Source organism: Cygnus olor, chromosome 1 (genome assembly GCF_009769625.2).
Source record: "Cygnus olor isolate bCygOlo1 chromosome 1, bCygOlo1.pri.v2, whole genome shotgun sequence".
Classification (NCBI taxonomy): domain Eukaryota; kingdom Metazoa; phylum Chordata; class Aves; order Anseriformes; family Anatidae; genus Cygnus; species Cygnus olor.
In genome coordinates, this window is record NC_049169.1 from 102490175 (window position 1) to 102517492 (window position 27318).

General features: G+C 42.5%; 2 protein-coding genes across 7 annotated transcripts; one reads left to right on the top strand and one right to left on the bottom strand.

Moving 5' to 3' along the window:
* Positions 1-2008: 2008 nt before the first annotated feature.
* On the bottom strand, positions 2009-17336 carry FKBP4 (FKBP prolyl isomerase 4). Its single transcript, XM_040574625.1, has 10 exons — positions 17109-17336; positions 14354-14498; positions 12912-13054; positions 10109-10229; positions 9406-9562; positions 8003-8093; positions 7578-7661; positions 6630-6815; positions 5221-5460; positions 2009-2641 (listed from the first exon to the last, which is right to left on the bottom strand). Exons 1-10 carry the CDS (start codon positions 17190-17192, stop codon positions 2543-2545), a joined length of 1350 nt encoding a protein of 449 aa, XP_040430559.1. The 5' UTR covers positions 17193-17336; the 3' UTR covers positions 2009-2542.
* A 63-nt stretch (positions 17337-17399) lies between these two features.
* On the top strand, positions 17400-27312 carry LOC121078454 (TRPM8 channel-associated factor 2-like). Of its 6 annotated transcripts, XM_040574725.1 has the most exons (4): positions 17420-17458; positions 21817-21895; positions 22023-25028; positions 25866-27312. In XM_040574725.1, the coding sequence occupies exon 4, from the start codon at positions 25883-25885 to the stop codon at positions 26501-26503; it is 621 nt and encodes a 206-aa protein (XP_040430659.1). In that variant the 5' UTR covers positions 17420-17458; positions 21817-21895; positions 22023-25028; positions 25866-25882; the 3' UTR covers positions 26504-27312. The 6 variants fall into 6 exon arrangements, with proteins under 6 accessions (XP_040430633.1, XP_040430659.1, XP_040430616.1 ...); XM_040574699.1 differs by having other exon boundaries at positions 17400-17458; positions 21817-25028; XM_040574682.1 differs by lacking the exon at positions 17420-17458 and having other exon boundaries at positions 17883-25028; positions 25866-26499; positions 26988-27312.
* The last annotated feature ends 6 nt before the right edge of the window (positions 27313-27318 follow it).

Here is a 27318-nt window from a genome sequence, read left to right on the forward strand (position 1 = left end):
TGTCTTAAGAGTAACGCTACAAAGCACTTCTGTAAATTGCCTGATTCACAATACAAATTAAAGCGCTTTATTTTCACTATTAGCATTACCAGCTACAACAGAAGCTTCAGTGCTTCTTTTCTCTTTCCTTGCAAGTGGTATACCTCATAGGAAGAAATCTCCATGGCTCTTCTATCATCTAAGAGATAAGACAGGAATCTGACCCAGTTTCATTACTGTCTTTTCTCGGTAAGATTCCCCCCGTGTTTCTCAGTCTCTCTCACACACTGCATTTGTCAAGATGATTCCACTGAGCCATTTGGACTTATTTACTAGTGTGCAGCCAGAAGGGCATGTCTTTTGCTGCTTTTATTGAATGCATGTAAAGCTCCGGTAACATAACAGGAGGTAACTGGCATTGATTTTTCCATTTTGATTCAATCTAAAGAAACCCACATATTAAATATTCTGGTTTTCCTTCTTCCCAGGTAGTGGCAAGCATTATCAACCCGTTAGCTTCTTTTGTAGGACTGGAAGTGATAACCTTTATCTTAGCTTGATTCCAATTGCTGTTTTTGTGTCTTGAAATCTTCTAACTTCAATGGGCAAGATGTTCTTCACATCTTGTTGTAACCCAGCTGTAATGATCCAGTTAGAGGTAGCTGTATTTTGGTAGAAAGCAAAGCTGCTTTCATGTATGCAGGACTGATGATGCTACTGAGTCAGAACTCATGAAAAGTACTTACATTATCTGATGATTGTAACTTTCCTAAATAAACCAGCCTGTGATAGGTAAGTCAAGGAAAACAGCATTTCCCTAAGAGTGATGACCTACCAAGCACCTCTCCCTGCTGCTTTCTCCTATCTCTTCCCACCCTGAAGAATCTTATGGCATGCAGAAAGCAGTGCAGTTCACAGATCCCTAAGCTAGCTCCAACCCAGCAGCAGTTGGTGGACTTCTCATCTTGGGACTGGGGGCAGGAGAGTAATTTAGGCTTACCGCTTTGGTAATAATTAATCATATAGGTCCCAGGCCCAAGCTGTCTCTTCTGCAGAGGCAACTGCTAGAACCTCCACAGTCCTATAGGAAGCCCATGAATGAATGCTCACTTTTTTTCTCCCCCTCAGGAAAGGAGACCAGGAATTCAAACCAAGAATTCAGATATAATCAGGTTTAAGACAGGCATATTCTTTGCAATATACAAAACAAATCCAGCCCATTCCATGCCATGGGAAGACCAGACATCCTTCTCAGTGCAGAAGTCCATTACCTGAAAGGAACAGATAAAGCTACCTTCCTTCCACAAAGCAGGCAAAAAAAAATAGTCCCTGCTGCTAGAAGGTTTTGGAACAGGACAGTAGAGATGCTGAGTTTAGCATTACATCACGAAATAAACAACCAAGTTAAGTTTGAATACTCCATTCCATACCTGCAGAGAGGGGAGGGGAAAAAACAAACAAAAAAACCACACAAACCCCACATATTTCCCCCATTCCTCACCTCCAAAAAAAAAAACAAAAAAAACCAACCCACACCACAAAACCACTAGCAAAAAAAACACCCAACATACTGTACAAAGAAGCAGGAGGATATCAAATAGCTTCTGTGTGAAATGAGGATCACTCAGAAGTTTGTAGTTCATCAGGAATTATAAGCATTTGCAACACGTTTCAACTATTATCACATTTTCTCCTTAAAGCCAGTTACTTTCAGGTATAAATCAGTATTTTCCTGGTCCAGTTTTACAACAAAAAGAGGAAAGAGGAATGTAGCAATATGAACAGGAAAATAAACTTTATATGCATAGGTTACAGACATGCTTTGTTTACAATTTTCAGCAACATTTTTTCATTTGCAAACAGATTCTGTATTGATTGTGAAAACATGATAATGAACAATAGAGAAAAACATACTGTCACTACTGTACAGCTATGTGGATGAGAAAATGCTGAATGACTAGAGGACAGTAAATTCAATTAATTCTGCGCAAATTCCAATAAAAACCCATAAAAAATTCCGTTTTCTTAAGTTTAACTGAAGCTTTATTTCTTAAGCTGTGACTTCACAGTCTTCACCTTCAGTAATTTGCAAAGGGGAGGCATACAAGGAAGGTTACAGCATTTAATGGGGGGAATGGGGACAATGCCAAGGCAGAAGAACAGGGAGTGCTGATTTGTTCTCAAATCTCACGAGGACTGTTGGAAAAGGTCATTAAAAAAAAAAATCAAGGAAATTAATCCCAGATTCTGCTTCCTAAATTTAAGTAAGCTGGAACCAGAAAGACAAACACAATGGTAAAATGCAAATAAACCAAGCAGAGTAAATCCAGACAGAACTCAAACAGTAACAGAGGCCGCATGAATAAATAAAGTCCCTAGGATTAAACCAGATTTATGCTGCCACTCAGCTTCTTTCACATACATACAAAGCTGTAATTGACTATGGCATAGTGGCCTCAGCTTCTGTTCCTCTGAAGCCACTGTCCAACCAGGTAGAAAAATAAAGGTCTAATTCACTGGAAATTCTTTCATTTACAAAACTAATGGAATAGGGTTTTTGTCTTTATGCTTCTGTGTCAACTTCAGATTTATCTTCAACTCCATTTTGCTCATCTTTCATTTCTGCATCTTCAGTGTGGGTGGTTTGAAGAGTAGTAGCTGACTAAACAGAGACAAAAAAAGCCTCCATTATTCAAAATTTCTAAATTTGCAGACAATACTACAAACATCATTTGATGTCTATCACTAGGACACCTGGACTCCTTGCAAGACTGAATTAAGATACTAAGACCTTCAGCTAAGAGAAGCTGAAAAATTCTTTGTGTTTTTTCCTGTATCAAAGAAACCAGAAGCAGTCCAGAGTAGGCTGAGAAATAATACTAGTATTAGGTAGTTAAGATTCATAATATGGTATTTACATGCTTGCCACGTAACACTTTCTTAAACGGTTCTTCTACAAACTGAAATTTATCTAGGAAGCCTCTACACAGAACTTCTTTCTCCTGCTTATGTTTCAATGTGATTCAATTTCAGTGATTCCCACGTTCTGCCTCCTCTCCCAACTTGTAAGAGGCACAGTTGAACTCAAGTTATGAAGAAATATTTCAGACAGCTAGTTTCATGAAAAGCAACTTCAACAAGTCACTTGGATGTCCTCTACAAGCTTACCTGGAAGAAAAATCTAATCTGACAAAGCGTCTGCTCTAAAAGTGCTCTTCTCCTTGCTCTTCCAGTCCACTTAAAAAGGCGTGGAAGGCAGGGAGCCACGTAGTGATGGCCCTAAATCAGTTTTTACAATAGGACATACCCTATTTTTTGCACATACTGACCTCACAATGATTTTCAAACACAGTAAACGGAGGTAGAAATGTCTTGTCCTACTCACCTTAAAAAATACTACAATGAAATTGCTACTCCACCTGTCAGCCTAGCACCAGCTGTTTTATTATAAGGTCAGACTAGAACAAGCATGGAGATAAGCATGCACTGGTGTGGGAGGGAGGTAAAAAGGGGCAGAATCATTAAATTAAGTCATGAAATCAGCCAAAAAGCATCCAGCCAAAGGTCAAACAGTCAGGTTGACCTGACTGGTCATCCAGTCAAAAGTCATCCTTGGAAACTGGAAATGTTCTGTGAAGCCTCTTCACAGAAAGTATCTTAGGCAGCAATCTTGACTATTAAAAATTCATACATGTGAATTATTCCAATTCAAGGAAAGGACTACTGATGCAATAGTGGCCATCACACTTTAGCAGACTGTTTAGATATGCCAATGTCAGGAATTTCAGAACTATACTGCACACTGCTTTCTTAGGAGTCAGAAGGCATTAGCTAAACAAACCCTTTTCTCTAGGACTCTTGAGTTTCTCCCATACCTACTAGTAGAAAATCTGTTGGAGTTTGAGTAAGGCAACGAGAAAAATGAAGTTGCAGAAATACATGTTTTCTTGCAAGAAAAATTACCAAGACTGACCTAGGGACTAAGTGGCGTTTGTTTACAGTTCCATATTCCATAGATCTATTTTCATACAAAATCACAAATATGAAATAGGCCAGATGGCTTCTATTAAAAAAAACCAAACATATACAAACACATGCCAATTTCTGATATTATCTGACAATATATTGAGCAGAATGAACAAAGTTGATTCTTTCCTAAAGTAAATGGGAAAAATGGAAGAAAGCGTGCTGTCTCTCTACAGTGTCTTTAGTGATCTGCAATGCGAAGACCATGAACCTGCTTTTTGCGAAGATGACTCTACCAGCTGTCCTTCTTAGGGACTGAGGCATACATTTTTAAAAGTATGAAGACAGCCCTTTCATACTTTTAGTGGATATCAGTTGTTTCAGCAATCTTCTTTGTATGGCAGATCATGCGATACACCACACCTAGGGAAACATACTAGACTCCTAGCAGCTGTGCTACCTGGAAGGAATCTGCACAGCATAGCCAGACAGCTAGCAATTAAAACCTGCAGTTTCACAGGTGAAGATGCCTAAAAGTGAGATAATTCTAGTTTGGTTGCTGTATCTTTATCTTGCTGAGATTTTTTATTTATTCATTTGTTTATATTAAGACAACGGATGGGTATATATGTCAGTATCTAGCAGGCAAGGGCCATTGCTGACATTAGGCTGCCAGGTACGTAACTACCGTGCTCATGGACAATGACACATTCCTTGCAGAATCAGTGGGGAACATCTGCATTTGTGTGTTTGTTTATGCTTCTCCATGAGAAGGAGAACCAAATCCAGAAAAATACTGCTACTCTTTGAAAACAAAAACAACAGCAATGACAAAAATCAAGGTTTTTTTCAGCACTACCTGTATGACAGGCATCAAGTTTCAGTAGATTGGCCATGTTGACACCAGAATAGACTGTTCTTCAGAGCTGTTAGTTCAAGGAAAAAAGGCTCTTTTTTTCAGTTCTTAGATGTTACCACGTTCTCACTCACGACTGCAACTGCTTTCTGATCATCACTGCTGTTTCAAAATCAGTTGAATTAACTAAAAACATTTTGTGTCATACCCCTGGTACTGATAGCTGTCTTGTTCAAACAAGAAGGCTTAATCATTCTGAGTGTTGCCTGTTCCATTATTTTCCCCCAGAGGCAGCTACTTGAGTGCTCTCCCACTTGTATGAGAAGTGGGTGGGAGAAGTAAGCTGAATACCCAAAACTCTATTTGTTATCTAACATGTGACATCACCTCTTGTGGTCTTCTGGAGCAGTGTTACTTACCTTTAAGTCTTTGTCTGCAAGCCTCTGGAACATGTTGGCATACATCTTTTTCTCTTTCTCATGCTGCTCACGTATTTTTTGCTGACAAGTTACTAGTTGCACTTTGGCAGCTTTGTTACTTGGATAGAGTTGTATCACCTTCTGGAAATCTCCCCGGGCCAATTCAAAGTCATTGACAGCCAAGTGGGCTTCTCCACGCCGGAAGAGGCCTTTTTCATTGCTGCTATCCAATTCAAGTGCCTGCATTTAAAAAAGGAAAAAAAAGAAAAAAGAAATGTTTTTTAAATAACATGCAGTCAGAACATCAGTAACTGCTACAAACTGAACCTTCTGATTTTCAGTCTTGTCAGGAATTACTAATAAATCGAATCAAATACATTAGAATTAAGTAGAAAAAGATATAGTAGGCCATCTGACAGAGAACCAGCAAGTCTGAGAGTTAGTCCTGGCTCTATCCCAGCTCTTTGCTGGACTTTCGCCAACATTACTATCTTCTTTCATCCACTTTGGTGGATGAAAAGCTCAACATGAGCTGGCAGTGTGTGCTCGTAGCCCAGAAGCCAACGGCATCTTGGGCTGCATTAAAAGAGGAGTGGCCAGTGGGTCAAAGGAGTTGATTGTCCCCCTCTACTCAGCCCTGGTGAGGCCCCACCTGGAATACTGCAACCAGGTGTGGAGCACCCAGCACAAGAAGGATGTGGAGCTGTTAGAGCGGTTCCAGAGGAATGCCACAAAGATGATCAAGGGGCCTGAGTGCCTCTCCTGTGAAGAACAGCTAAGAGCTGGGGATGTTTAGCCTGGAGAAGAGGAGGCTCCGGCGTGACCTTGTTGTGACCTTTCAGTACATAAGGGGAACTGATTAAAATGATGGAGAGAGACTCTTTGCTCAATCAGACAATGACAGGACAAGGGAGAATGTTGTCTTTTAAATCTTTTAAACTAAAAGAGGGGAGATTTTGAAGGAAATTCTTCACTCAGAGGGTGGTGAGGCACTGGAACGCCTGAGAGGTTGTGGATGCCCCATCCCTGGAGGTGTTCAAGACCACGTTAGATGAGGTCCTGAGCAACCTGATCTAGTGGTGGCATCCCTGCCTATGGCAGGGAGGTTGGAAGTAGATGATCTTTGAGGTCCCTTCCAACCCAAGCCATTCTATGATCATGTGTTCCTGCTTCTGATTTCTAAATGCTCAAATATTCTTAGTTAATGTACCAGCAAGTTAGTAAAAGATATTCCAAATACCACTATGAACTTAAGGTGCTGGATATTTTTGTTGTGTGTTTGTTACTACCCACCTGCCAGCTGATGATAAAGTTCAGACGCCACATGGCCTGATATTCCTCAAATTATTAAAGCAAGAGATAAATTGTCAGACCACTTGAGCACCTTAAAAATGAATAAATTCTACTACCTTGTTGCAGTTCTCCAAAGCCTGGGAGTACTCCTTCAGCTTGAGATGGCACATAGCTAGATTAAGGTGGGCAGCAAGCCTCAAGCTCTTGGCTTTTGTATCCTCCTCCTCAGAGAGTCCTGATTCATGCTCCAGCCATGACACAATCTTCTTATACTGTAATGCTGCCCGTTTGTATTTCCCCTCCTGTAAACGAGACAATTTAATTTTCCACACAGCTCATCACAGTAACTTTTACCCCCCCTTGCCTCTTCTGCTTACCTTAAGCAATAGATCTGAAGAAATACTTCAGAATAATCAGAAAAACTTCTATCATCAAAAGTATACTACTTCTGTCATAGTGTATCACTACTGCATAGAACAGTAAATCTTAAGGAATCATACCACCTACTGGTTTCCTCACTAAAGCTGTACACATTGGCCAGCATTGGTACTTTACTCTCAGCTACCACCTTGTGTTCAACTTCTGATACAAAACAAGATGGGGCTTTTTCAAAACAGTACAACCATCACAATGCCATGAAAATCATGGTAAAGTCTGCCTTCTGCTCATCAAATTGTTTGAAACACTGCTTCTCCACACATCTCTACCTACCCAAATGAAAGTTGTTCATTCACAGCACCATCCCACAGCAGGAGCTTAAATACTATAACCTTGCCACTACTCAATGTTTGCCCCAAAGTTATCTCTAGGTACAAACAGCTCTGATACAGAGAACTACAGAACAGAACAACAGAGCAGCAAGCATTCAGACACTGCAACTCTGAGGTTGTTTTTTGTTTTTTTTTTTTTTGAAGACACCTTCTCCCCCCCAAAATTCTTCCCTGTAAAATGACACAGAGAATACCAATAAACACCACTCCAAAATGACCGAAGCTGTAGATCATCATTACCAGTTCATAACATGGACTAAGAAATGATACTATTATTGCGGGTTTGTAATTTACCTTGAAGTACTGAGTGCCTCTCTCCTTCACCATACAGCTTTGTTCCAGCTTCTCTTCTGTATTCATTTCCCAAGACTCCTTAGCCTATCCAAACAGGAACAGTTCAAGACAGCAATGTAATTTCTTGGGAAAATGTGTGGCTACACTATTCACAATAACAGTACAGTAAAGATAGACTTGGAAAAAGCAGTTTTACGCTACTACTAGAAACTGAGCTCTAGAGCAGAAGAGGCACTGACAACAACAGACAGGGATCCAGTAAGGACAATTTAACCCAAGAGCTCTCAAAGTCTCATCACCACCTACTACAGCAACTTCCTCACTTCAGGTCCAAAGTTCAAGGATACCACTGTCCTTGTTTAAGCTGCACCCACACTTCTTCCCCCTCCTCCCAGTCTGTTTGGAACTTCATCTCCTATTCCCACCTTTTCAAAGCTCTTGAGTTTCACTTCATACTGTAGTTCTGCATCTGGAGGGATCTGAAATTTCTCCTTCCCAGCACTTCCAAAACCATAGCTGAAAGATTGGGGGAGGGGGGAAAGTTGAAAAACTATCCAAACAACCATGATCTCTTACACAGGAAGCTTGAGGCAAAACAAACAAACAAACAACATGCAAGTCTGCCTATATAGCATTACTGCAAGACAAAGGCTTGAACAATTCCAGATACTTTTCCAAAATTAGCAAGCACAAGATAGGGGAGAGTTTGAAAAAAAAAGGGATTGATTTGTCTATTAAATGCTTTTTTCCCCTTTTTTTGAGCTTGCTGTTGTTTATGTGAAGGGAAAGAAAGTTCAGCAAGTAAAAAAAATACATATACTTTGAAGTTATACACATCCTACTTTATATTCATAGTCCAAGACTGGTTATTTTCTTCAGAACATCTGTATTCTATTCTAAGTATTCTCAGAAAAGCAAAGACAACGATACACAGACTAAGTAAACAGCTGTACACTTAAGATAGCACAAATCTGCTGATTAACAGTAAATGCCTGTAGAAAGGCCTTTCTGCCCTGAAACTCCATTAAGAAACTGTATACTAGCAGGAAAACCCTCAAGATAAGACTGCTTTGCTTTTTTTCTTCCAGATTCAACTCCAGTTTAAAAAGCTTAAAATAAAAACAAATAAGTTAGAGTTTCGTGGAACTAATCAGTGCAAACTCCCCTTATTTTAAATGTGTTCACACTGTGAGGGGAAAATTCTGCTTTTATTTAAGAACATTTACTATTACAGTATTGTGCACTCATACCTCCGAGTTAGGGCTCTCTGAAACCAAGAACAACTGTGATGATCAAAGGTTTGGATATAAATTTGCCTTATGAAATCTCGTGCCTCACAGAAATCTTGAACGTGTTTTTCCAAATTGCTTAAGAATATCATTGAGCATTTTCTAACAGAAAAAGGTTTCAGATACTCTTAACGTCTCACTACATATCACAGAGGGCTGCTCGGAAGGCTTATCAGATCTTTTCCTATTCTGAGGCTGTTCTTTAATCCAGGTATCTTTATATGCACTTCTGTACAGTAAGTAGTTTCATTAAGAGGGGACACAAGAATGTCAGTTAAAGAAAGCAACAGTATCTGTTTTAATACTCACTAGGATCAACACTATAGACACTTAAGTCAATTTCATTTTGAGTGCTACTACTTCATAACCTAGTGGCTACATAACCTTAGCTTTGTACTTTCCATACATCAGATTTTCATGTCTGACCAAGTTTTTACTACAGAACTGAGAAGATCTGAAGAACATTGCAACAGAACACATCATCCTTGCCAGATGTTAGGAATAAGCCTTCAAGTATCAAAAGAGCAGGAACAGCTTACTTGGATTTGAGATAGAAAATAGATTCCTCAGATTTCTCCATTTTCTGTATTGCTTTCTCCAGACCATGAGGAAGATCATAATTATCGCCTTCTCCAATCTCAAACTGCAGCTCCCGCTTGTCAAAAACACGATCTCCATATCGGCCTTCAAACTGGACTGTTGACAAAAAAACAGAACAACCCAGAGACAAATCAGAAGTTAACTGTGCATGGTAAGGGGTAGGTAGCACATTTAATACAGGTAATGCCAAAGCCTCCTCCTAACCAGTCTTTTCTAACCGTTACGTATGTATGTTAGCTATTGGTAGCAAACACAACTTCTGTTGCTAAAGTTAATAAACCCTCCCCCCTCATCATTCATCCAGGTTGTGTTGGATTTTTTTTTTCTACTCCAACAACGAATGCAAGAACTATCTCCCCTCTTGTTCCTCTGCAAATAGAATTACTTTATTAGAATCATTTAACTTTTGTTGGCAGATCAGAACTTGATCAGATTCAGTGTCTCTGAAGAACACAGCTGCTCCTTGAAAATGTAAACCTCTCTAGAAATAAAAGAATGAAAGCTTACCCTAAGTTACGTCACTTGGTAAAGGAGAGATAAGCTAGGTATTCCTCTCTCTAAGGACAAAGAAGTTGTAAGTAAGGAAACAGAGTTCTGCCTTCTCACATGTAAAGCTATGTACTATTTGTATAATATACTTACTCTCTACAAGAGCACCCTCATTGGGCTTGGAGTAGCCTTCTCCTTTCTTACGGATTCTTCGGATGATGCCACCGTCTTCATCATCAGTGAGGTCCTCCCCCTTAAACTCAAACAGCTCTATCTGTGCAGGGAAGAAAAGTCTTGCATTTATTCTCATCACATCAACTCAGTAACCCATGGAATTTGTACTCCAGAGTTCTTTGAAACTATAGCTGTTCAGACAGCCACTGTCTTAGTTAACATCCTGTAAGATATTAGATAGTCAAGCTATGAAGATGCTGTATTTAGTAGATAGTGAATGGAAACCTACAGATGAATTACAGATGATAATTCAGGCCTTTACGGCTTTTTTTTTTTTTCCTCCAACAACTTTGGTCTCCCAACAGTACAAATTAGATCCTTTTAATTCAAACGACTGTGAGACTGGCTTCTAAGTTATACTTACATGAACCACAATACTTAAGGACTACTGAAAAAAAAAATAATTCTTGGCTTCTTTAAGAGTTGTCCAAAGGACAATAGTTTCAAAACTTCTGCATCATTCTTCCTTGCATGACTGAACATAGCTACTGCTCCCATTTTATTTCTCCTACATTCTCCCCTCTAGACTTGCCTTATCATTATGTATTATGAGTTCCCAATTGATTTGGTTGGATTGTCACACTCAAAAGAGTTGCAGTCAACACCTCAATATCAAAGTAGAGAACAGTAACAAGTGTTGTTCCTCAGGGGTTGGTTTGGGACTAGCATTATTTAATATCTTTGTCAGCAATATGGACAGTGGGATCGAGTGCACCCTCAGCAAGCTTGCTGATGACACCAAGCTGTGTGGTGCAGTCCACACACTGGAGGGAAGGGATGCCATCCAGAGAGGGACCTGGACAGACTTAAGATGCGGGCCTGCACGAACCTCATGAAGTTCAACAAGACCAAGTGCAAGGTCCTGCATTTGGGCTGGGACAACCCCAGCACAAATACAGGCTGGACAGAGAATGGATTGACAGTAGGTCTGAGGAGAAGGACCTGGGGGTGTTGCTTGACGAGAAGCAATGTGCTGTTGCATCCCAGAAAGCCAACCATATCCTGGGCTGCATCAAAAGAAGCATGGCCAGCAGGTCAAGGGATGTGATTCTCCCACTTTATCCTGCTCTTGTGAGACCCCACCTGGAGTACTGTCTTCAGCTCTGGGGCCCCCAGTACAAGAAGGACATGGAGGTATTAGAGCGTGTCCAGAGGAGGGCCACGAAGATGATCGGAGTGCTGGAGCACCCCTCCTATGAGGACAGGCTGAGGGAGTTGGGGTTGTTCAGCCGGGAGAAGAGAAGGCCCCAGGGAGACCTTATAGCAGCCTTCCACCAGTATCTAAAGTAGGCCTATAAGACAGCAGGAGAGGGACTCTATCAGGGACTGCACTGATAGTACGAGGGGTAATGACTTTAAACTAAAAAAAGGGGAGATTTAGATTAGATATAAGGAAGAAATTCTTTACTGTAAGGATGGTGAGGCACTGGAACAGGTTGCCCAGAGAAGCTGTGGATGCCCCATCCCTGGAAGTGTTCAAGGCCAGGCTGGATGGGGCTTTGAGCAACTTGATCTAGTGGGAGGTGTCCCTGCCCATGGCAGTGTGGTTGTAATTAGATGATCTTTAAGGTCGCTTCCAAACCAAACCATTCTATGACTCTATGATCATTTTGGGAAAAAAAAAAAAAATCTCCAAGAAAAAGACAAAGAAGAAACCAAGATGACCAAACTCATTAGTCACTGAGAAAGAAATGTAAACAAGGTATTTTACAAATACAACAAAAACATGATCTGTCCTACCTTTTATCTAGAATTGCTGCTGCAACAAATTGTTTAGAATTTTTAAAAGCTGGTTTTAATGCAGATGACTAACCAGCCTGAAACTTCTTCAAATGGTCTTTCAAGTCTCTAATGAAAATCACAGTTTGAAGTGGGAGTACCAAGACAAGACAGAAAAAACACATCTAGTCACAAAAGAAACTTTGTCTAACAGCTACAAAATTAAGAAGAAAACGTTTTGCTATCCTATCTTCGAGTAAAACAGTAGTAAAAACAGCACAAAAGAGCAAGCCAGTATATTCAGCATTGTTTATACTAAGTACCTTGTTTAAGCAAAAAAAAAAAAAAAAAGGAAATTCAAAGCTATTGCTGTTGACATTCATGACACTGAACTAAAGATACACGGAACGCAAAAGAAATTGAATATTCATCTGCACGAGGAGTATTTCCAGCTAGAATTTTGATAGATACCTAATACAATTCCGGTGTTTCTATTCAGTCTGTCTGAAACAAGCTACATCACTCCAGAACATGCCACTGATGACATTACAAATTTTCCCATTTCTTTTTTCACCACCAAGCCCTGCGCCAGTATTCTACAGAAGAATTATGAATTAAAAAGAAAAAAGGACATCCATTATTTCAGGTCATAACCAAGACAGTCTCCAAATGCTGATGTAGCGATGAGACAGCTACTACATCTTTCAACATCAGTTTTACAGGCAAGCATGTACAAAAAAAAAAGTGCTTTCTTTGTAGGACAATTTGTACACAATTTTGGTGCAATGATGGCACTTGCAAAGGAACCATGCTGGCATTGCTTTATTTATTAAATTTATTTTAAAACAATGTAAGAGGAAGACTAAAGAAAGAGTGACCTTCACAGATTTTAAGTGCCTAACCCTCCTATTTAAAAAGATACTACATCACACAATTTCTACAGTGAAATATGACTTTTGTTTGTTCTTCGAGTGTACAGTTTTGGTGTCTGTATCTCACTTACCTCAAAGATCAGAGTAGCATTGGGAGGTATCTTTGGTGGGCTCCCAGCTGAGCCATAGGCGTATTCTGGTTTACAAGTAATCCTACAAATTTCGCCAACCTTCATAGTTGCCACAGCAATGTCCCATGCTTTGATCACCTCACCTGTAGAAGTCAAATTTCAGTCGTGATTGCTAGACACACATGAAAGACATCATCAACTCTGAAATTGAGCATCAACACTTTTAGTACACAAAACCTAAGACAGAGCAGAACTACTAAAAGACTCGTGCCCATTCTGGTTTATGTACGTCAGTTTTAACTGTAATCAAGTTACAAAGTTACTTGGGCACTCAAATTTGTGTACATTTCTTCATTCTAGATATAGTGATTCTTTTCCTCCCCTTACTTCCTGGCCCATAGAGAATACAAGTTATCTAGACACAGACGATTCCTGAAGAGCCTGGCACAATCTCAAGTGTGGAGAAAATAACAATAAACTCTTTGGAGCAGAAGGTCTTAGGGTGAGAGATTGGTTGCTTGTATTTTGAAAACAACCCGAAACAACAGCCTTTTCTCTCTGTACTTTATCAGTTGGCAAAGACCAGCACAAGTGGTAACTAAAAGTTACATGCACTTGTAACAGAAGGGGCGGGGGGGGGGAGGCATAGTATCCCTTCTAATGAGGAAAGGGAACAGAAGCTGTAATCTCAAGTAACAAAATCCTCTCATTCAAGCTCTCCTACTCCTGTCTCTTTTTAACTCAATCAGACTCAATTATTTGAGTCAACTTGGTATCATCCCAGATTTCAGGACACTGCAGAATTTAACTCCAAAATAAAAGAGCAGCAGGTAGAGAACTGCTAGTGAAAAAACAAAGATTGAGTAATAAGATTTGCTGAACTAGGATGTTTGGATTTTTGCATTCAAAAAATGAAGGCTTTTGATTATGACAGGATTTACTTCAACATTCAGATTTGGGTTAATTTGGGAATTTAGGGAAAGAAGGAGTACATTTCATCATTCTTCAGCTGCAGCTGACAGTTGCCCCTGTGCACCATGCCCCAGTATCTGTGCACCCTGTCCCAATTGTGACCAATCTGGTCACAATTAAGTACTCTTGAATTTGAGTTGCTTGCAGAAGTAGTTTGCAAAAAAAACAATCAACAAAATGCACACTCTGGTTATTTAACTACCCTTTATCACTCTGCTTCAGGGTGAATTCCCATCAGGTGTTTCCCCTAAAGGGCTTTGTCTGAGGCTCCATGAATTCTCCAGCAGGCAGGTATACAGCATGCACATTCAGAAAGATTTCAAAGCAGTTCTGACTGTGCTGTTCTAAGTAAATAAACTTTAAGCTCTGAAAACACATTTAAATAGTAACTTTAATATGGGAATGAACCACACACGCAAGGGAATTCCATCTCAATACTCCCAAGATTAAAACCAAACATAAAATATTACCTTTCCCCAAGTCAAATGAAAATTTGTCTCTCCTGTCCAGACTGGAGTCAAATTTTGTGCCATCGAGGAGCCATCCTGTATAATGGACGGTCACTTTATCACCTATCATCGGCGACTCTGTCCCACTGCCTTCTCTCTTGACAACCTGAAAAAAACAGTAAGCAACACTAAGATGATGAATACTACACCTGCCTGTTGGACATTAATTCCATTTACTCAAGGTACATGCATTACTATCTTCAGCCAGTAAGGGATTTGCAGGCTTGTTTCAGTTATCAGGGAAGGAACTGACTGACTAGATTGTCTACAGATTAATCGTGTTTTAAATGCAGGAACCTCAAGATGGCTCTACTGTGATACAAGAATTTAACTGGCAACAGTTGGCACCAGCTTACAAATCTCTCCATCTATAGTTACCAATGTCATTTAAACTTCCTTGACAGTATTTTGTATGACCTTTAAACTTAATCAGAAAAACCACCAACCAGGTTTTTTTTTGGTCTGTTTTATTCAAGTATTTTCCTTGCCACTACTGTATCATTACCAAGAAGTTCAGTGTTCTAGGCAAAGCACAAACAAGAAAACATCGTGATTCCTCCCATACGAGGTCTATTCCAACAGGTAATCTGAAATTACTCCAGTTAAACCTGACAGTTATGCAAAGCTCACTGGGGGGGGAAGGGAAGGAGGGGAATACTACCTGCTCAGTTTCCTAGGGAGGGAACACTGTGAACAGAGAGAGATGCCTGGACCTCACTCTGCACACCCTGCCCTTATCCTCCATCACCTCTGTGCTACAGCAGTTATGAGCATCAGAGCTAAAAAGAGATCTATTGATCTTCTTTCCTCCCAAAGAAAGCAAAAATTTAAGCAATCTCTTTAACAGAGAATTGAAAAGACGTATATGAAAATAATGTGAATCTAGTAACCAGCCTGTACTACATCATGCACAGACTTGTCTAGTAGCTTCAAAGCAATGAATCTGAAATCACTTTGGAAGAGTAACTACATTTACTGAAAATTTACTAAGCTTTTCCAAATGTCAGATTCTTAAAGTGTCATAACAGGTTATACAACATCAAACACTGATTATCTCATTTTCAGTATTTGTACAACATTAGTATTTTGCATTTAATTCATTTTCAGGAGACTCAAAAATAATTTCTCGTAAGTATGGCAGCTCTATTTTCAATAGCATTTACATTTCCCTTGCAGATGTAAGAACCTGATTTTTCTGTTCATATTGTTATTGCAAGTATTTGTTTCTGTGCTTAAATGCTTACACTAGAAATAGTGCAAATACATGCAGTAACACCAGGTGAAAACCTCTGGATACCATTCTGATATGAAGCTAATGAACAAATGAAAAAAAACTCTCCTGGAATCAGTGCAATGATACCAGCACAAAATTGGTGCAGATTAGGTTCAGAGTTAGCCTCCTTGGTTTTAATATGTGTATCCTGCAATCACTACGAAAATAAAGTCCGTGGAGGCGCCCTGGCTAGATTTCATGGTCTCTACAATCTTTCGCCTTTAAAGTTCATAATCCCACTTCTGGTGTGTTTTTGTTTTTTTTTTTTAGCATCACCTGCTTCTCCATCAAAAGGTGGGTACTGCATACAGTAGATGGATACTTACTGCCTTTTACTGTGTTCAAGCAGCCAAGATGCAAGAGACCTCCAGGCAGCTCCTTGGGAGCTATGTATATGATATATGAGAACTCCAACGTTATACTGTGATACATGCAAAATCTTGAAACTCTAAGCAGAGTGTATCGGTAAGAAACATTTGAGAGAGTATAAAACCAAGCATTTCTCAGTGAGGTCCCCAGCATCCTTCCTGAAAGCATCACTACGACAAACACAGAACCTAAAACCAAAAGGCTCTGAAGGCTAAAAAGAGAATTTTGTCCTCTCTGTCCTGCTCCTCTTCATCTCCCCTAACGCTAAGACTCCAATTTCACTGCGATTAAAGAAGACTTCTAGCGATTGCTGCGGAAAGTTTTTAAGAGAGACTGGAGAAGTTTCTAGAGATATGGAAATTGGAAATATTTGATGGAGGAGGAAGCTCCTGCAACTCCCCCTCACGGTACTAATTCTACTACCCTGACCAACCGACATGCAAATGCGAAGGGAAGACTGGGGGCATTCCCAGCGCAGGGCACGACCCAGCCCTGCGGCCAGCTCCCGCCGGCGGCTCGCTCGTCCCGGGGAGCCGCACCAAGGGGCGGCCGCTCCGGCTCCTGTCGCCGAGCACGTCTCCTTCGGGCCCTGAGACGCGCCATCTCAGGCTGCCGGAGCCGCTCGCAGCAAGATGGAGAGCCCGGCCGCCGGGCCGACAGAGCCGGGCTCCCGCAGCGCGGTACCGCAGGGCAGCGCTGCCCCACGCCAGCCCGCGGGGCCACCACACGCACATGGTGGCGCTGCCCCGGCTCCATCTTTAGCCCCCGGCCAGCAACACGTGCTGGGGGCGGGACGGGCCCGGGCCCCCGAACCAGCGGGTACGGCACGGCTCGGCCCCGGCTCCCCTGCCCTGCGCCCCGCGGGGAGGCCGGGCAGGAGGGAGGGAGGCCGGACCCCGGCTCGCCCCCGGCCGCCGCGGGGAGCCCCGCACACAGGCGGCGGCTGCGGAGGTGGCGGCGGCCGCCCCCGCCGGTAATGCCTGACCGCAAGGGCCGTGCGGGGTGACACGGTGGGAACACCGCCCCCCTCCCCTTCCCGATCCCCGAGGGGACCGCGCCGCAGCCGGCGTGTACCTTGAGGACGCCCTCATCCCGCTTAAGCGTGATGTCCACCCCCTCCAGGGGAGCCCCGTCCGCTTTCATCTCCTCCGCCGTCATCCCGCTCGCCGCTGCTGCCACCGCTGCGCCGGGACAGGGACAGGGACAGGGCCGGGTCTGGCTCCGCGCTGCGCCGCGGGCTCCAGTCGCCGCGCCTCTCTTCCCTCCTGCCTTCGCCGCAGCGCCGGCCCCGGGTCAGCGGGGAGGGGGAGGAGGAGGAGGAGGAGGAGGAGGAGGAAGGGGAGGGGGAGAGGGAGGGACCGAGAAGTTTCTAGAGGCTGCCGCAGCGCGATCGCCGCGCCGGGGCGCCAGGGGCCGGGGTGAAAGTGCGCGGCGGGCCGGGGGCGGGGAGAGGGGTCGCGGGTCTCGGAGGATGTCGCAGGCAGGGCTCTGTGCGGGGAGCAATGGGGGACTCCCGGCCCCGCGAGGAGCCGCGTGCTGGCAGGCAGCCCCCTGCCCTCCGCGGCCCGTGGGGACGGGCTGGGGGCGCTTCTGCCGCCAGCCCCCCGCTGGGACGCTGCCGAGCCGAGGGGCGGCACCGCGGTGCGACCCCCGCGGGCTGTACGGCGCTGTGGGCCGGGTGGTGCCGCCTGCGGGGATGTAAAGGCAGGCTGCGGCCTTGTCCAGCACCTCTGGCAGCAGTAAGGGCGGCGGAACGTGCGTGCCTCCGCGCGGCACCTTCCCGGCCCTTCCTGAACTTTCCTTCCCCGCTCGCCCACGGGCACCGGGCGAGCAGCACAGCGGCCCCTGCCGGCCCACGGGCAGGGGGACGGCTGTAGTCCCCCAGGTAGATAGAACGTGCAAAATCCACAGATTTCCCCTCAAAAGGCGTGCCTTCCAGCCCCAGGCAGAAACACGTTTTAGTGCAGCTTCAAACCGAGGATTAAGCATGAAGAAGGGTGAGAGAGAAAGGAACAGTTTCTGGATGCGTTTGGTCTAGAAGGTTCTAGCTGCTGATAGTTCGCAGTTCCCCATGGATGAATTTGCAGATTAAATCTGCGGCAGGTACAAAGCTGGTTCTGTGCATACCATAAACCAGACCGTGATCTGCTGGGGTGCACAGAGAAAAGCATCTAAGCTGGTTCTGGTCCAACAGGTCTTCTTAGTGGAGACAGCAAAAACGTGGAGGCACTTTTTCATCCGTCCTCTGACTAATGTGACCTCACAGTGCTAAGTGTTTTTGTTGGGCAATGCAGATTCTGTTTTGTACTCGTATTGCTTGAGCTGTATGTTGTAGACTTTATGTTCCAGCTTTTAAAAATTGTGGTGTGTAGAAATGGTGCCAAATTAACCACAGTTTCCAAATATGCTGGAACCGAGTTTAAGAAAGTGATAAATAGTAAAAAAAGGAGGTAGGTCTTTTAGTGGAGATTTTTTGGAGATGTTCTGCACGTCGTATATTTTCAGCCATTGCCCTCAGTTGCAGTGCAGACTCCTCCAGAAGTGATTTAAACCCAGAACATCAGGCTGGCTACATCCCTTAGTAACTTTTCAAAGACTGCTTAGATGTTGTCTAAGGGCTTCCATTAAGGTACAATACACAAAAGTTGAAAATGAGTTGTCTATTGGGGTGCTTTATGGAAAAGAAGGCGCAGAGAATAGAAAAGAGGCAGGGGGTGTTTTAGGTGATATCAATGACACCGTTTTCACTAGGTTATGCTAGGGTGGAAGACAGGTCACAAGAGAGACAAAAAGTCTGTCTCTCTTCTTTTAAGCCCTTTAAGACTTTTAAAATATGTTTATAATACCACAGCACTGGAAAGGAACCTCAATGTCATATCAGGCCTGTTTTCAGAAGATAAACAGTAGAGACAATTTTGAAAGTTAAAGAGAGTAACTAAGCAAGGTGGGGAGAGTATGAAAGATTTCAGAACTTGAACGGTACAAGTAGGAGAGGTGAAAATGAAATTTTTTGGCACTAGCTTTCAGGCTACTGCTGAAAGGCAAGTAAGAAGAGTACCTAAAATAGCAGAGAATAGCCTGGGCAATAAAATGTCCTAAACCAACTAATTGCAGTGAGACTCTGGAACAGACTTGCAGGAGGTGAAGCCTGGCTAATGCTTGTCTGCAACTTGTTATGTTTATGAATAGGTTTATGTAAAGACTTGTTATATATAACAAGGTTTGGACATAAAGCCATTAAAAGGTGCGCAGAGAGCAACACAGCTCAGCTGTAGCTTCTACTAAGTTGAAAAATAATATGATTTAAGAGATCAGCTTGTAGTACCTCTGCTTGGTGCATTATAAAATATAATGATGCATAATAAGGAGGAAATGACTAGTTTATATGAATTGTGCTTTGTTGTTGATGTTGCAAGCAGTGGTGTTACTCTTGAAGCCTACGGTAAGGTACAAACGTTCATCAGTCTAATCCTATGCTGCTAATTTGTGTGACACTTCATGTTAGGCCATTAAGGATGTCAGCCACTGCCTGCCAACCAAGTTAAACCTTATCCATTTGTCATTCTCAGATTCAGTGAGTTGTCCTGTTATCCTTGCTTTCCCCTGCTCTTGATAGTATATAGCAAAACAAGTCCTGTGCTGTCCTTTTAGTTTAGAAGAGAGAAAGTTGTTGTTTCTCCTTATCCTTTACCACATCACTGCAGACAGCAGTAGATTGGCATGGTCCACATCCAAAGAGCATTTGACACAGGTCTCTTTTCTCTTTCTCTTCAAATGAAGAACTGTGGTGTTACACTCATCCCCTGCTTCAAAACCTAGCAGCATTTAAAGGGGAATAATCCGAACATAATATATATAATATATAGCATAATAGCAGGCATGCAAATGAGACCCAAACCCTCCACCGTAGGATTAGAAAAGGGCTCTGTATCTGCAATTCTGAGATTTTGTAGCTGTTCTTTTCGTTGTTCACCAGCAGATGTCAGCACTTTTCTGAAACTACAGGCCATAGGACTTACTTAAATGAAAGTTCTCATTTTCTAAGTTATTTTCTAGTAAGGTTATGGTTCCTTCTCCTGTGCTTCTGCACATAAATACTTCATATTATTTGGGAATTTCATTTATGTGATACGTGCTGTCCTTTTTGGATCACAGATAGAGATTTTAAAAAAGAGTAAGTAGGACTTTTTTGTATAAACATCTCTGGCATCTGTGTCTTTACTGATCATTGCCCATGAGCCTACTTTCAGTTCTTAGGAATTTAGTCAAATTCAATTTTAATTAAAATTTTAATTACATTTTCAAATGCAAAATTATTTAAAATCACCCATGCAGATGTTATATACATACTTTCATTGTGGTCTTTCCTTATCTTTAAGAAGTAATTGAGATTGCTGTTCAGCTGTGTGTTTAGACACTAAGGATTTCTATTTCTTTGCATTCTGTTAGACAGTGAGTAGCCCTAATGCGTGCACGTTAATATCATCAGAAAGGATGGGCAATCCCTGTTGATTTTTTCCATAGGAAAGTACTACCAATAACTAATTACAGGTGGCAATTGCCTGATAGATTCTGCTGCACCTTTACTAAAAATTGTACTGTATTTGTTTTCAACTTGTTTTCTAATAACTCTAATACTATTAAAAAAATAGTAACTTCCTTTAGTAATTGCTTTCTTGGCCTTGTCTTTGTTAACCTGGTTCTGTCAGTCTGTATGGATTACATTTTTTCTCCATATGGCTTTTATCAACAGCCACCTTTGGAAGGTATAAACTGTTGGAGGATTTTTGTGATGATGCTCTTGGTGTATTTAGCTTTTATTTGTCATTTTTGAGTTGTTATTAATTTCACAACCTCACCTACTTCTTGTCTGCCTCTGTCTTCCATTGATCTACTAAGCTTTATTTCTTTGACTTTTTTTTATGTAACACTGTGGTGGTTTTACCCTGCTGGGCAGCTAAACTCCACCACAACTGCTCTTTCACAGAGCTGGGGGGGTAGGAACGTGTTGGAGGGAATCTTGATGCTGTGCCAGCTCTGCTCAGAAATAGACAAAACATTGGTGCGGTATCAGTGCTGTTCTAGCTACAGTTCTTTGCACCTGGATTTATCGCTTTTCCTCACAACCTTTCTTACACATAGGTTGGTCTTTCCATTTTTCCATATTGAAAAAGGTGGAGAAACATGCAGGACATATCTGAGGTGTTCAGTCCTGAGAGTTTTTGTCCCCATCTTCAGATTAACACAAATTTGAGCCCATTCTGAAGTGATCCAGCTTCACAGTTCTGCTGAATGTTTTTCATACCCTGTCGGAGACCAAGTTCCTGATCATCTGGCAGGGCAGAGCTTGAGCATGTTACTGTCGTAGCAGCAGCCCAAGCTCTCACTTGTATGCTTAAGCCAGCTGTAGTGCCTACTTATTCTTGCAGGGTAGACACTGGATTTCTTTATAAGAATATCACAGAACTTTTAAGTACACTTGCAGTTTTTATGTACGTTAAATTTGCATTTATGCTACACAGTTCAAAAATAATATGATTTTTTTTTCTTCTGAACTGGCAACATTTTTTTTCCTTGTTAAATAGAGCATTGTCACACAGCTCAGACAATCTTGTGGAGAAGAAATAAATCTTCATGTGTATTGTATGTCATCAGCTTTCTTAAGCACTTCAGATTATGACCTCTAGTTTGTTTTTTTTTGACTGTGTTGACATAAATGTATCCTCCTTCCTGTGTCTTGTAGCCTTTAAATTATTTTTTTTAAGTTATTGTGCCCTTGCAGGTCACTGTTGCCATATGGATACTGGGACTTGCCATGGTACTGGTCATTCTACAGGGCCTATGAGGACAACATTCTCCAGGTTTCTACGGTCACTCTTCTTTGTTTCTATCCCAGACTAATGAGAATGCATGTTGTAGGCTCTCTGTGGAGGTAAGGATTTCTGATGCAGATAATGTTTGCCTTTCTTGTTTCAATTTGGAATGTAGATGAGCAGGAAATAGTTGAGTTGATAATTTCAAGATTGGTTGGATGAATGTCTGGGAAGAGCTTTGAGGACCTGCTCCACAATGACACAGGAGGATTATGATATTCTCCTGTTATGGGTTCAAAGCTTCTTCTTACAGTCACCTGGCAGAACATGGAATCTTAAAGTTCCAGCTGTGAGTGTTCATCTAGCATGCCAAAGGGCATTGCTCGAGGCATGAAATTTGTGTTCTAAGTTAGCTATTCTGGGACAAAACTCATATAAAGGCATTTCTGGAGCCCAATGTCATTTCAGTTCTCCATATAGGCCTTGAACCAGTGACACTGGCTTCATCTAGTTGGAAAGGACTGCATCAGAGCTAGTTGCCCTGTGCTCCATTTAAAATTAGGAGAGATCCAGTCACTAGATTATATAGGGTGATCTATTTCACCCTAAAGAAAAGTTTTAAAGCAGGTCAGATGGCTTTTTCCATCCAGTTGCATGTTTTTCTCCACTGATAGAAAACAGAGCTCACAGTGACTAGCTCAGTTTTAAACATCTGCATTTTGAAAGGTCACATCTCCCTTCTGCTTTGCAAGTCTCTTAGCTGTCTTCAAAATAGTTTTGTCTGCCTAAGAGATTTTTTTTCCAGAATCTACTCCAGCGCTGCCCCAGACTGCTAATGGTTTAGTCATTAATGCACCTAGTCTCCTTCTGTTTCCCAATTAAGTAGGTACTCACAAAATCAAATAAAATAAAAATCCAATGTTGATGATGAACAGACATCATGGATATAAGTACTTCTGTCTCATCAGCAAATGCCAGATGTTGGCATTCATCTCCTTGCTCACTCTGTAGATAAACGTGTTAAAAAGCAAGAGCCTGCCAGTTCTTTACTACATGCATACCTTGCAGCTTACCTGATGCATAGTTACTTGTGCGGACAGCTAGACTGTAAAGCTGAAAGAGGAAAGACTGGAAACTGCAAGAGTCCCCCCTGATTAGGAACAGCATCCAAATTGCTAAGAATCGTGTCTCTCACTCTCTCACTTAGGCTGCCTGTGTTCTTAACAAGTGATCTACCTCCAGTGACTGTCCTGTGCCTTTTGCCCTCCCCCTCTCAGATACTGCACATTCCCCTACATTTTAGCTATGACAGGCTTTGCAGCAACCATTAAGGACTCGCTCCAGAGTGACTGAGCACTTGATACGAAGTCTGTTCCCATATTCACCCTTAGAACTCACTCCTAGTCATGTGTCTGCCAGGGATCTTCCTAAATGGACCCAACGGTTTTCCTGCCTCCATACCATGTCCCTTTTGCCTGGGTGTTCTCTGTGCTGACTGTGATGGCTTTTGGACAGAAGATGATGGAATCTTAAGTCTGCATTTAATGAAGCCACCATACCTTTCCGTGTAATTTTTGTTCCTTTTCCACAGAGAGAAGAAAGCCTAGGACTGGTCATCTGACAGGATTTACAGATGTATGCTCCAATCCCTACTCTTAATAGTCTCAGCTCTGTAGGGAATGGGAACTGTCTGGAAGTGAGAGGTGGAAGGGGCAGGACGGAGGACAAAGAATTGAGTCTTTAACTCATTCCAGACATTGCCATGGAAAATTTGCATTTCCATGTTAACAAGGGAGGCAAATGGTAGTCAAGATCTTCCTCTTCCCTCTGCATGTAACCAGAGCCAAATTTTATTTCCTCCAAATTGACATGTCAGACACACATCTGTCTTCTACAGGTTCCTCTAATTCTCATTAGACTTCCATGTTCTCTGTCCCTACTGTACCTTCTACTTTCTCTGTTTAGAAAGAGGGATTTGCCTGTAGTTGTTTGCGCTGGGTCTAATGAGTACAATTCCTTCCTCTTTCCACGGTCAACTGGTTAATACAATATTATGGGAGAAATCATAAATACATAGAAATTGGGAATTCTGTTATGTGGTGGTCATTGTGTCCTGTAAACATAGAGTTTATGTTTGCATAACATAAAGACAGCCATATCTTTTTCTCGCTAAGTGCCAGGAAGTACCCATCCTTTTGTGGGATCACAGCCCAGGATTTTAGCTTCCAAATCTTGTGATAAGAACAAGAGTGGGTGCTAAGAATTAAGGGCTGCTTTATTACTGAATTTACTTCAAACTATAATCCTGGAGGGTAGTCCTCAGATGGAGTACCAGTTACTGAAACTAAATGACTATTCACCTGATTTTCCTCTCCCTTACGCCATAGTCAGTGTACCAGTATAGTTATATTAGTTTTAAATCCACAGAAGCCATCAGAAAGAGACTATTATTTTCCCAGGCTGTGTTACTACTTCATTGCATGATTCCTGGCAAACAACCTAAATCACTTAGTATTTGCCTTTAAATGTAGGGTTTATTCAAACCCAGGGAAACAAAGCTGGAATTCAGACTAAGCTGGCAAACAAGCACTAAATTTCTGGGCAGTGTTAATCAGCAACTTTCACTCAGAAATCATATATAAAACAGCAGTGAAGTCTTAGGAGAGTTTATGCGAAAAACTCAGAGCTTCCAGGTTTGTCCAGAGGATAGGCAAGGGGAATGAGCAGTCATTCTTGATCAGCTTGCAGTTTTTGAGCACCTTGCGGCTTATGACGAATAAATCTGTGTCAAGGATTCCACTTCTCCAGAATCTCTCTATTTTCCTGTGTTAGCGTGCCAAGGATTAGGTTTCAGGGTAGCCAAATTTGAAATGTATGTGAAGACCACAGAGACTCTGGTGTTGGCACAGGACGCTGCCAGGGAAAGGGCGAAGTCTGCCCCAGAAGAACTCCTTCTCTTGCCATAGGCGTTGTGCTCCAGTCAGCCTTGTGAATTTGGAATGACACAAAGTGGGTGGAACTTGGTCAAACTCTCCTCCTCAAACTCTTCCTGTTTGCACAATCACAGAAGCCTCCGCTCAGCAGGACGATTTTGCTGAAGAGGTAGTCCAAACTTTCAACCTGAGGGAAGCTAAATATAGCACGTGTCACCCAACAGACTTCAAAGGACTTGGCAATAGAGGTCAGTACCATTCTCCTCAATTCATAGATGGGAAAAACAAAGCTACAGAAATGGGAAATTATTCCCTTGATGTCATGTGGCAGTTTAGAACAGAATACTAGGGCACGAAAATCCTGTGCCCAGACCTGCTCTGCTAGGTCCTATGTGGCTTAAACTGTCAGTTATGACAGGGGAGCTGATCGTCTCTATCGTTTCTACCAACCCTCTTCCTCTTCACATCACCACCTAATACTCCTTGCTTTCAGTGTCTAAACAGGTAGAAGTACATCTTTGGAAACTCAAGCTGCAGCAGCCGCGTGTATTTCTGTACATATCCAATTGGGAAGAAAACTGTAAACTGCATGTTTGAATTATGCCACGTATTGTGCTGATCAGGTCTTTTTATTTTCTGTCACCTTCCATGTAAGCCACCTCTACCAGGCAAGTTCCTAGTAGACTTCTTGGAGTTTCTGTCATTCTCCCTCTCCAAATCAGTTGTTAATGGGAAAGTATTCATCCTTATTTCCTTGTTCTCCTCCTTGATGCATAGCAGAATTTGTTAAAACAGTCACTTCCTTTTTCTCCATCATCTCAACATGCTCGTTAATTCTGTTTAAATGGTAAATAACAATGGAAAAAAGTACAGTATTTTTTAATGGTAAAAAGTACAATAACAAAGCCAAGCAAGCAGCTCAGCAGTCACCAAAGAAGTTGTGTCTACAAAGCTGCTTCCGATAAACGTTTCGTGTTTGCTTTGGAGTTCCTACTAAACAACAAAAAAATGACACTATTGTGTTGTTATAGCAGTTCTGTATTGCTGAGCCATACTGTAATGAATGTTGCTCTTCTCTCCATCAGATAAGAGTGGCTTGAAGATGAAACCCTCTGCTACCTATGAGCTGTTAGTAGACGGTGTTGGAGAATGGGACTTCACTGGTGGTTTTGTTCCTTGTGAGCTGCTGCTTGTTGGAGAGGATGCCTACCCTGTGCTTCTGAGCGCTGAGAAGCAGGTTCTGATCGCTGTTTCACGGTATGGGAAAGGCAAGATGGTGGTTGTTTCCCACGAGGGAATCATGAAGAGCTCCAAGTTTTCCCAGTTCCTCAGAAATGCCGTGGAGTGGCTCAAGCCTTCCCCTGCAGCCCTGGTTGGGTCCCATCACCGTTTGGATTCCCTCTCCCAGCTGCTCCTCAGGGCTGGCATCAAAGTAGAGGCTGGGGCAGAGCTCAGCACCCACCACGGGGTGTACTGTATGGATGCCTATGACAGCACTCAGGCAAAAGATGTGGTTTGCTTTGTAAAGGAAGGTGGAGGTCTGCTCATTGGAGGCCAGGCTTGGCACTGGGGTAGCCTACATGGGAAGGAGAAGGTGCTGTTTGAATTCCCTGGGAACCAGGTGACCAGTGTGGCTGGTGTGTACTTCACAGGAAATACTGCAGGAAAAGGGATCTTCAAAGTTGCCAAGAAAATTCCAAAGATCCCCTTAACTGTTCTGTGAGTATCTGAATTGTTCTTTCTATTTAAACAAGTTATGCAAATGAGATGTTTACAGAAGATCCTTGAGGTAAGAGATGAAGATGTTGAATGCTGGTTTTTTGATAGCCAGGATGGGATGCAGCTGTTATCTTCAGATTTAAGAGGGAATCTTCTTACTGTTTGTAATCTGGAAGAATGATGACTTTGCTTCCAGGGGAGTGGGTTAGGACATTCATTCAGGGTCAAGAAATGAGGGCAGCCATATTGTAGAGCTGTCTCCCTGACCAACTGTGCCTGTGAGCACCACACAGCAAGCTGGGGAAAGGAGGAGTAACTCCCCTGCTCCCATCCCATCCATCCCCCCAGGGTGGGTATGTTCAGGCCAACTTTCCCACAGTTCAAAACCAGACAGGAGATGGAGCACCTGGCCAGCGCTCTGGGCTGGGCTCTGCCTGACAGCTGCTAAACCTGCTTAACCTGTTACTTGCAGAAATTTCCTTTTGCAGGTGAAACTGTTGGACTGACACTGAGCTGAGGAGGCAGGCCTGGCGCCACCTCCCTTCTCCAGGAGACAACGGCTGTGGGCAGGAACCCACTGTGCTTCAAGTTAGTTTGGGATTCTAGCTTGGCCTTTTGGTCTCAGAGCAGCAGGTGTGAAACTCTGAGCTGTTGCGTCTTGTATCGCAGAGCAGACAGCGGTGCCCTGAATGTTGCTCTTGTCTTCCTCCACCCCCACTTGCCACTGAGAGTGCTGGGCTGTGCCTAGCACCACTTTCTGCTCAGTTAGGGAAAGTGGCATGGGATCTAGATGGAGCAGGAGCGGTGCTATGCTTCCTG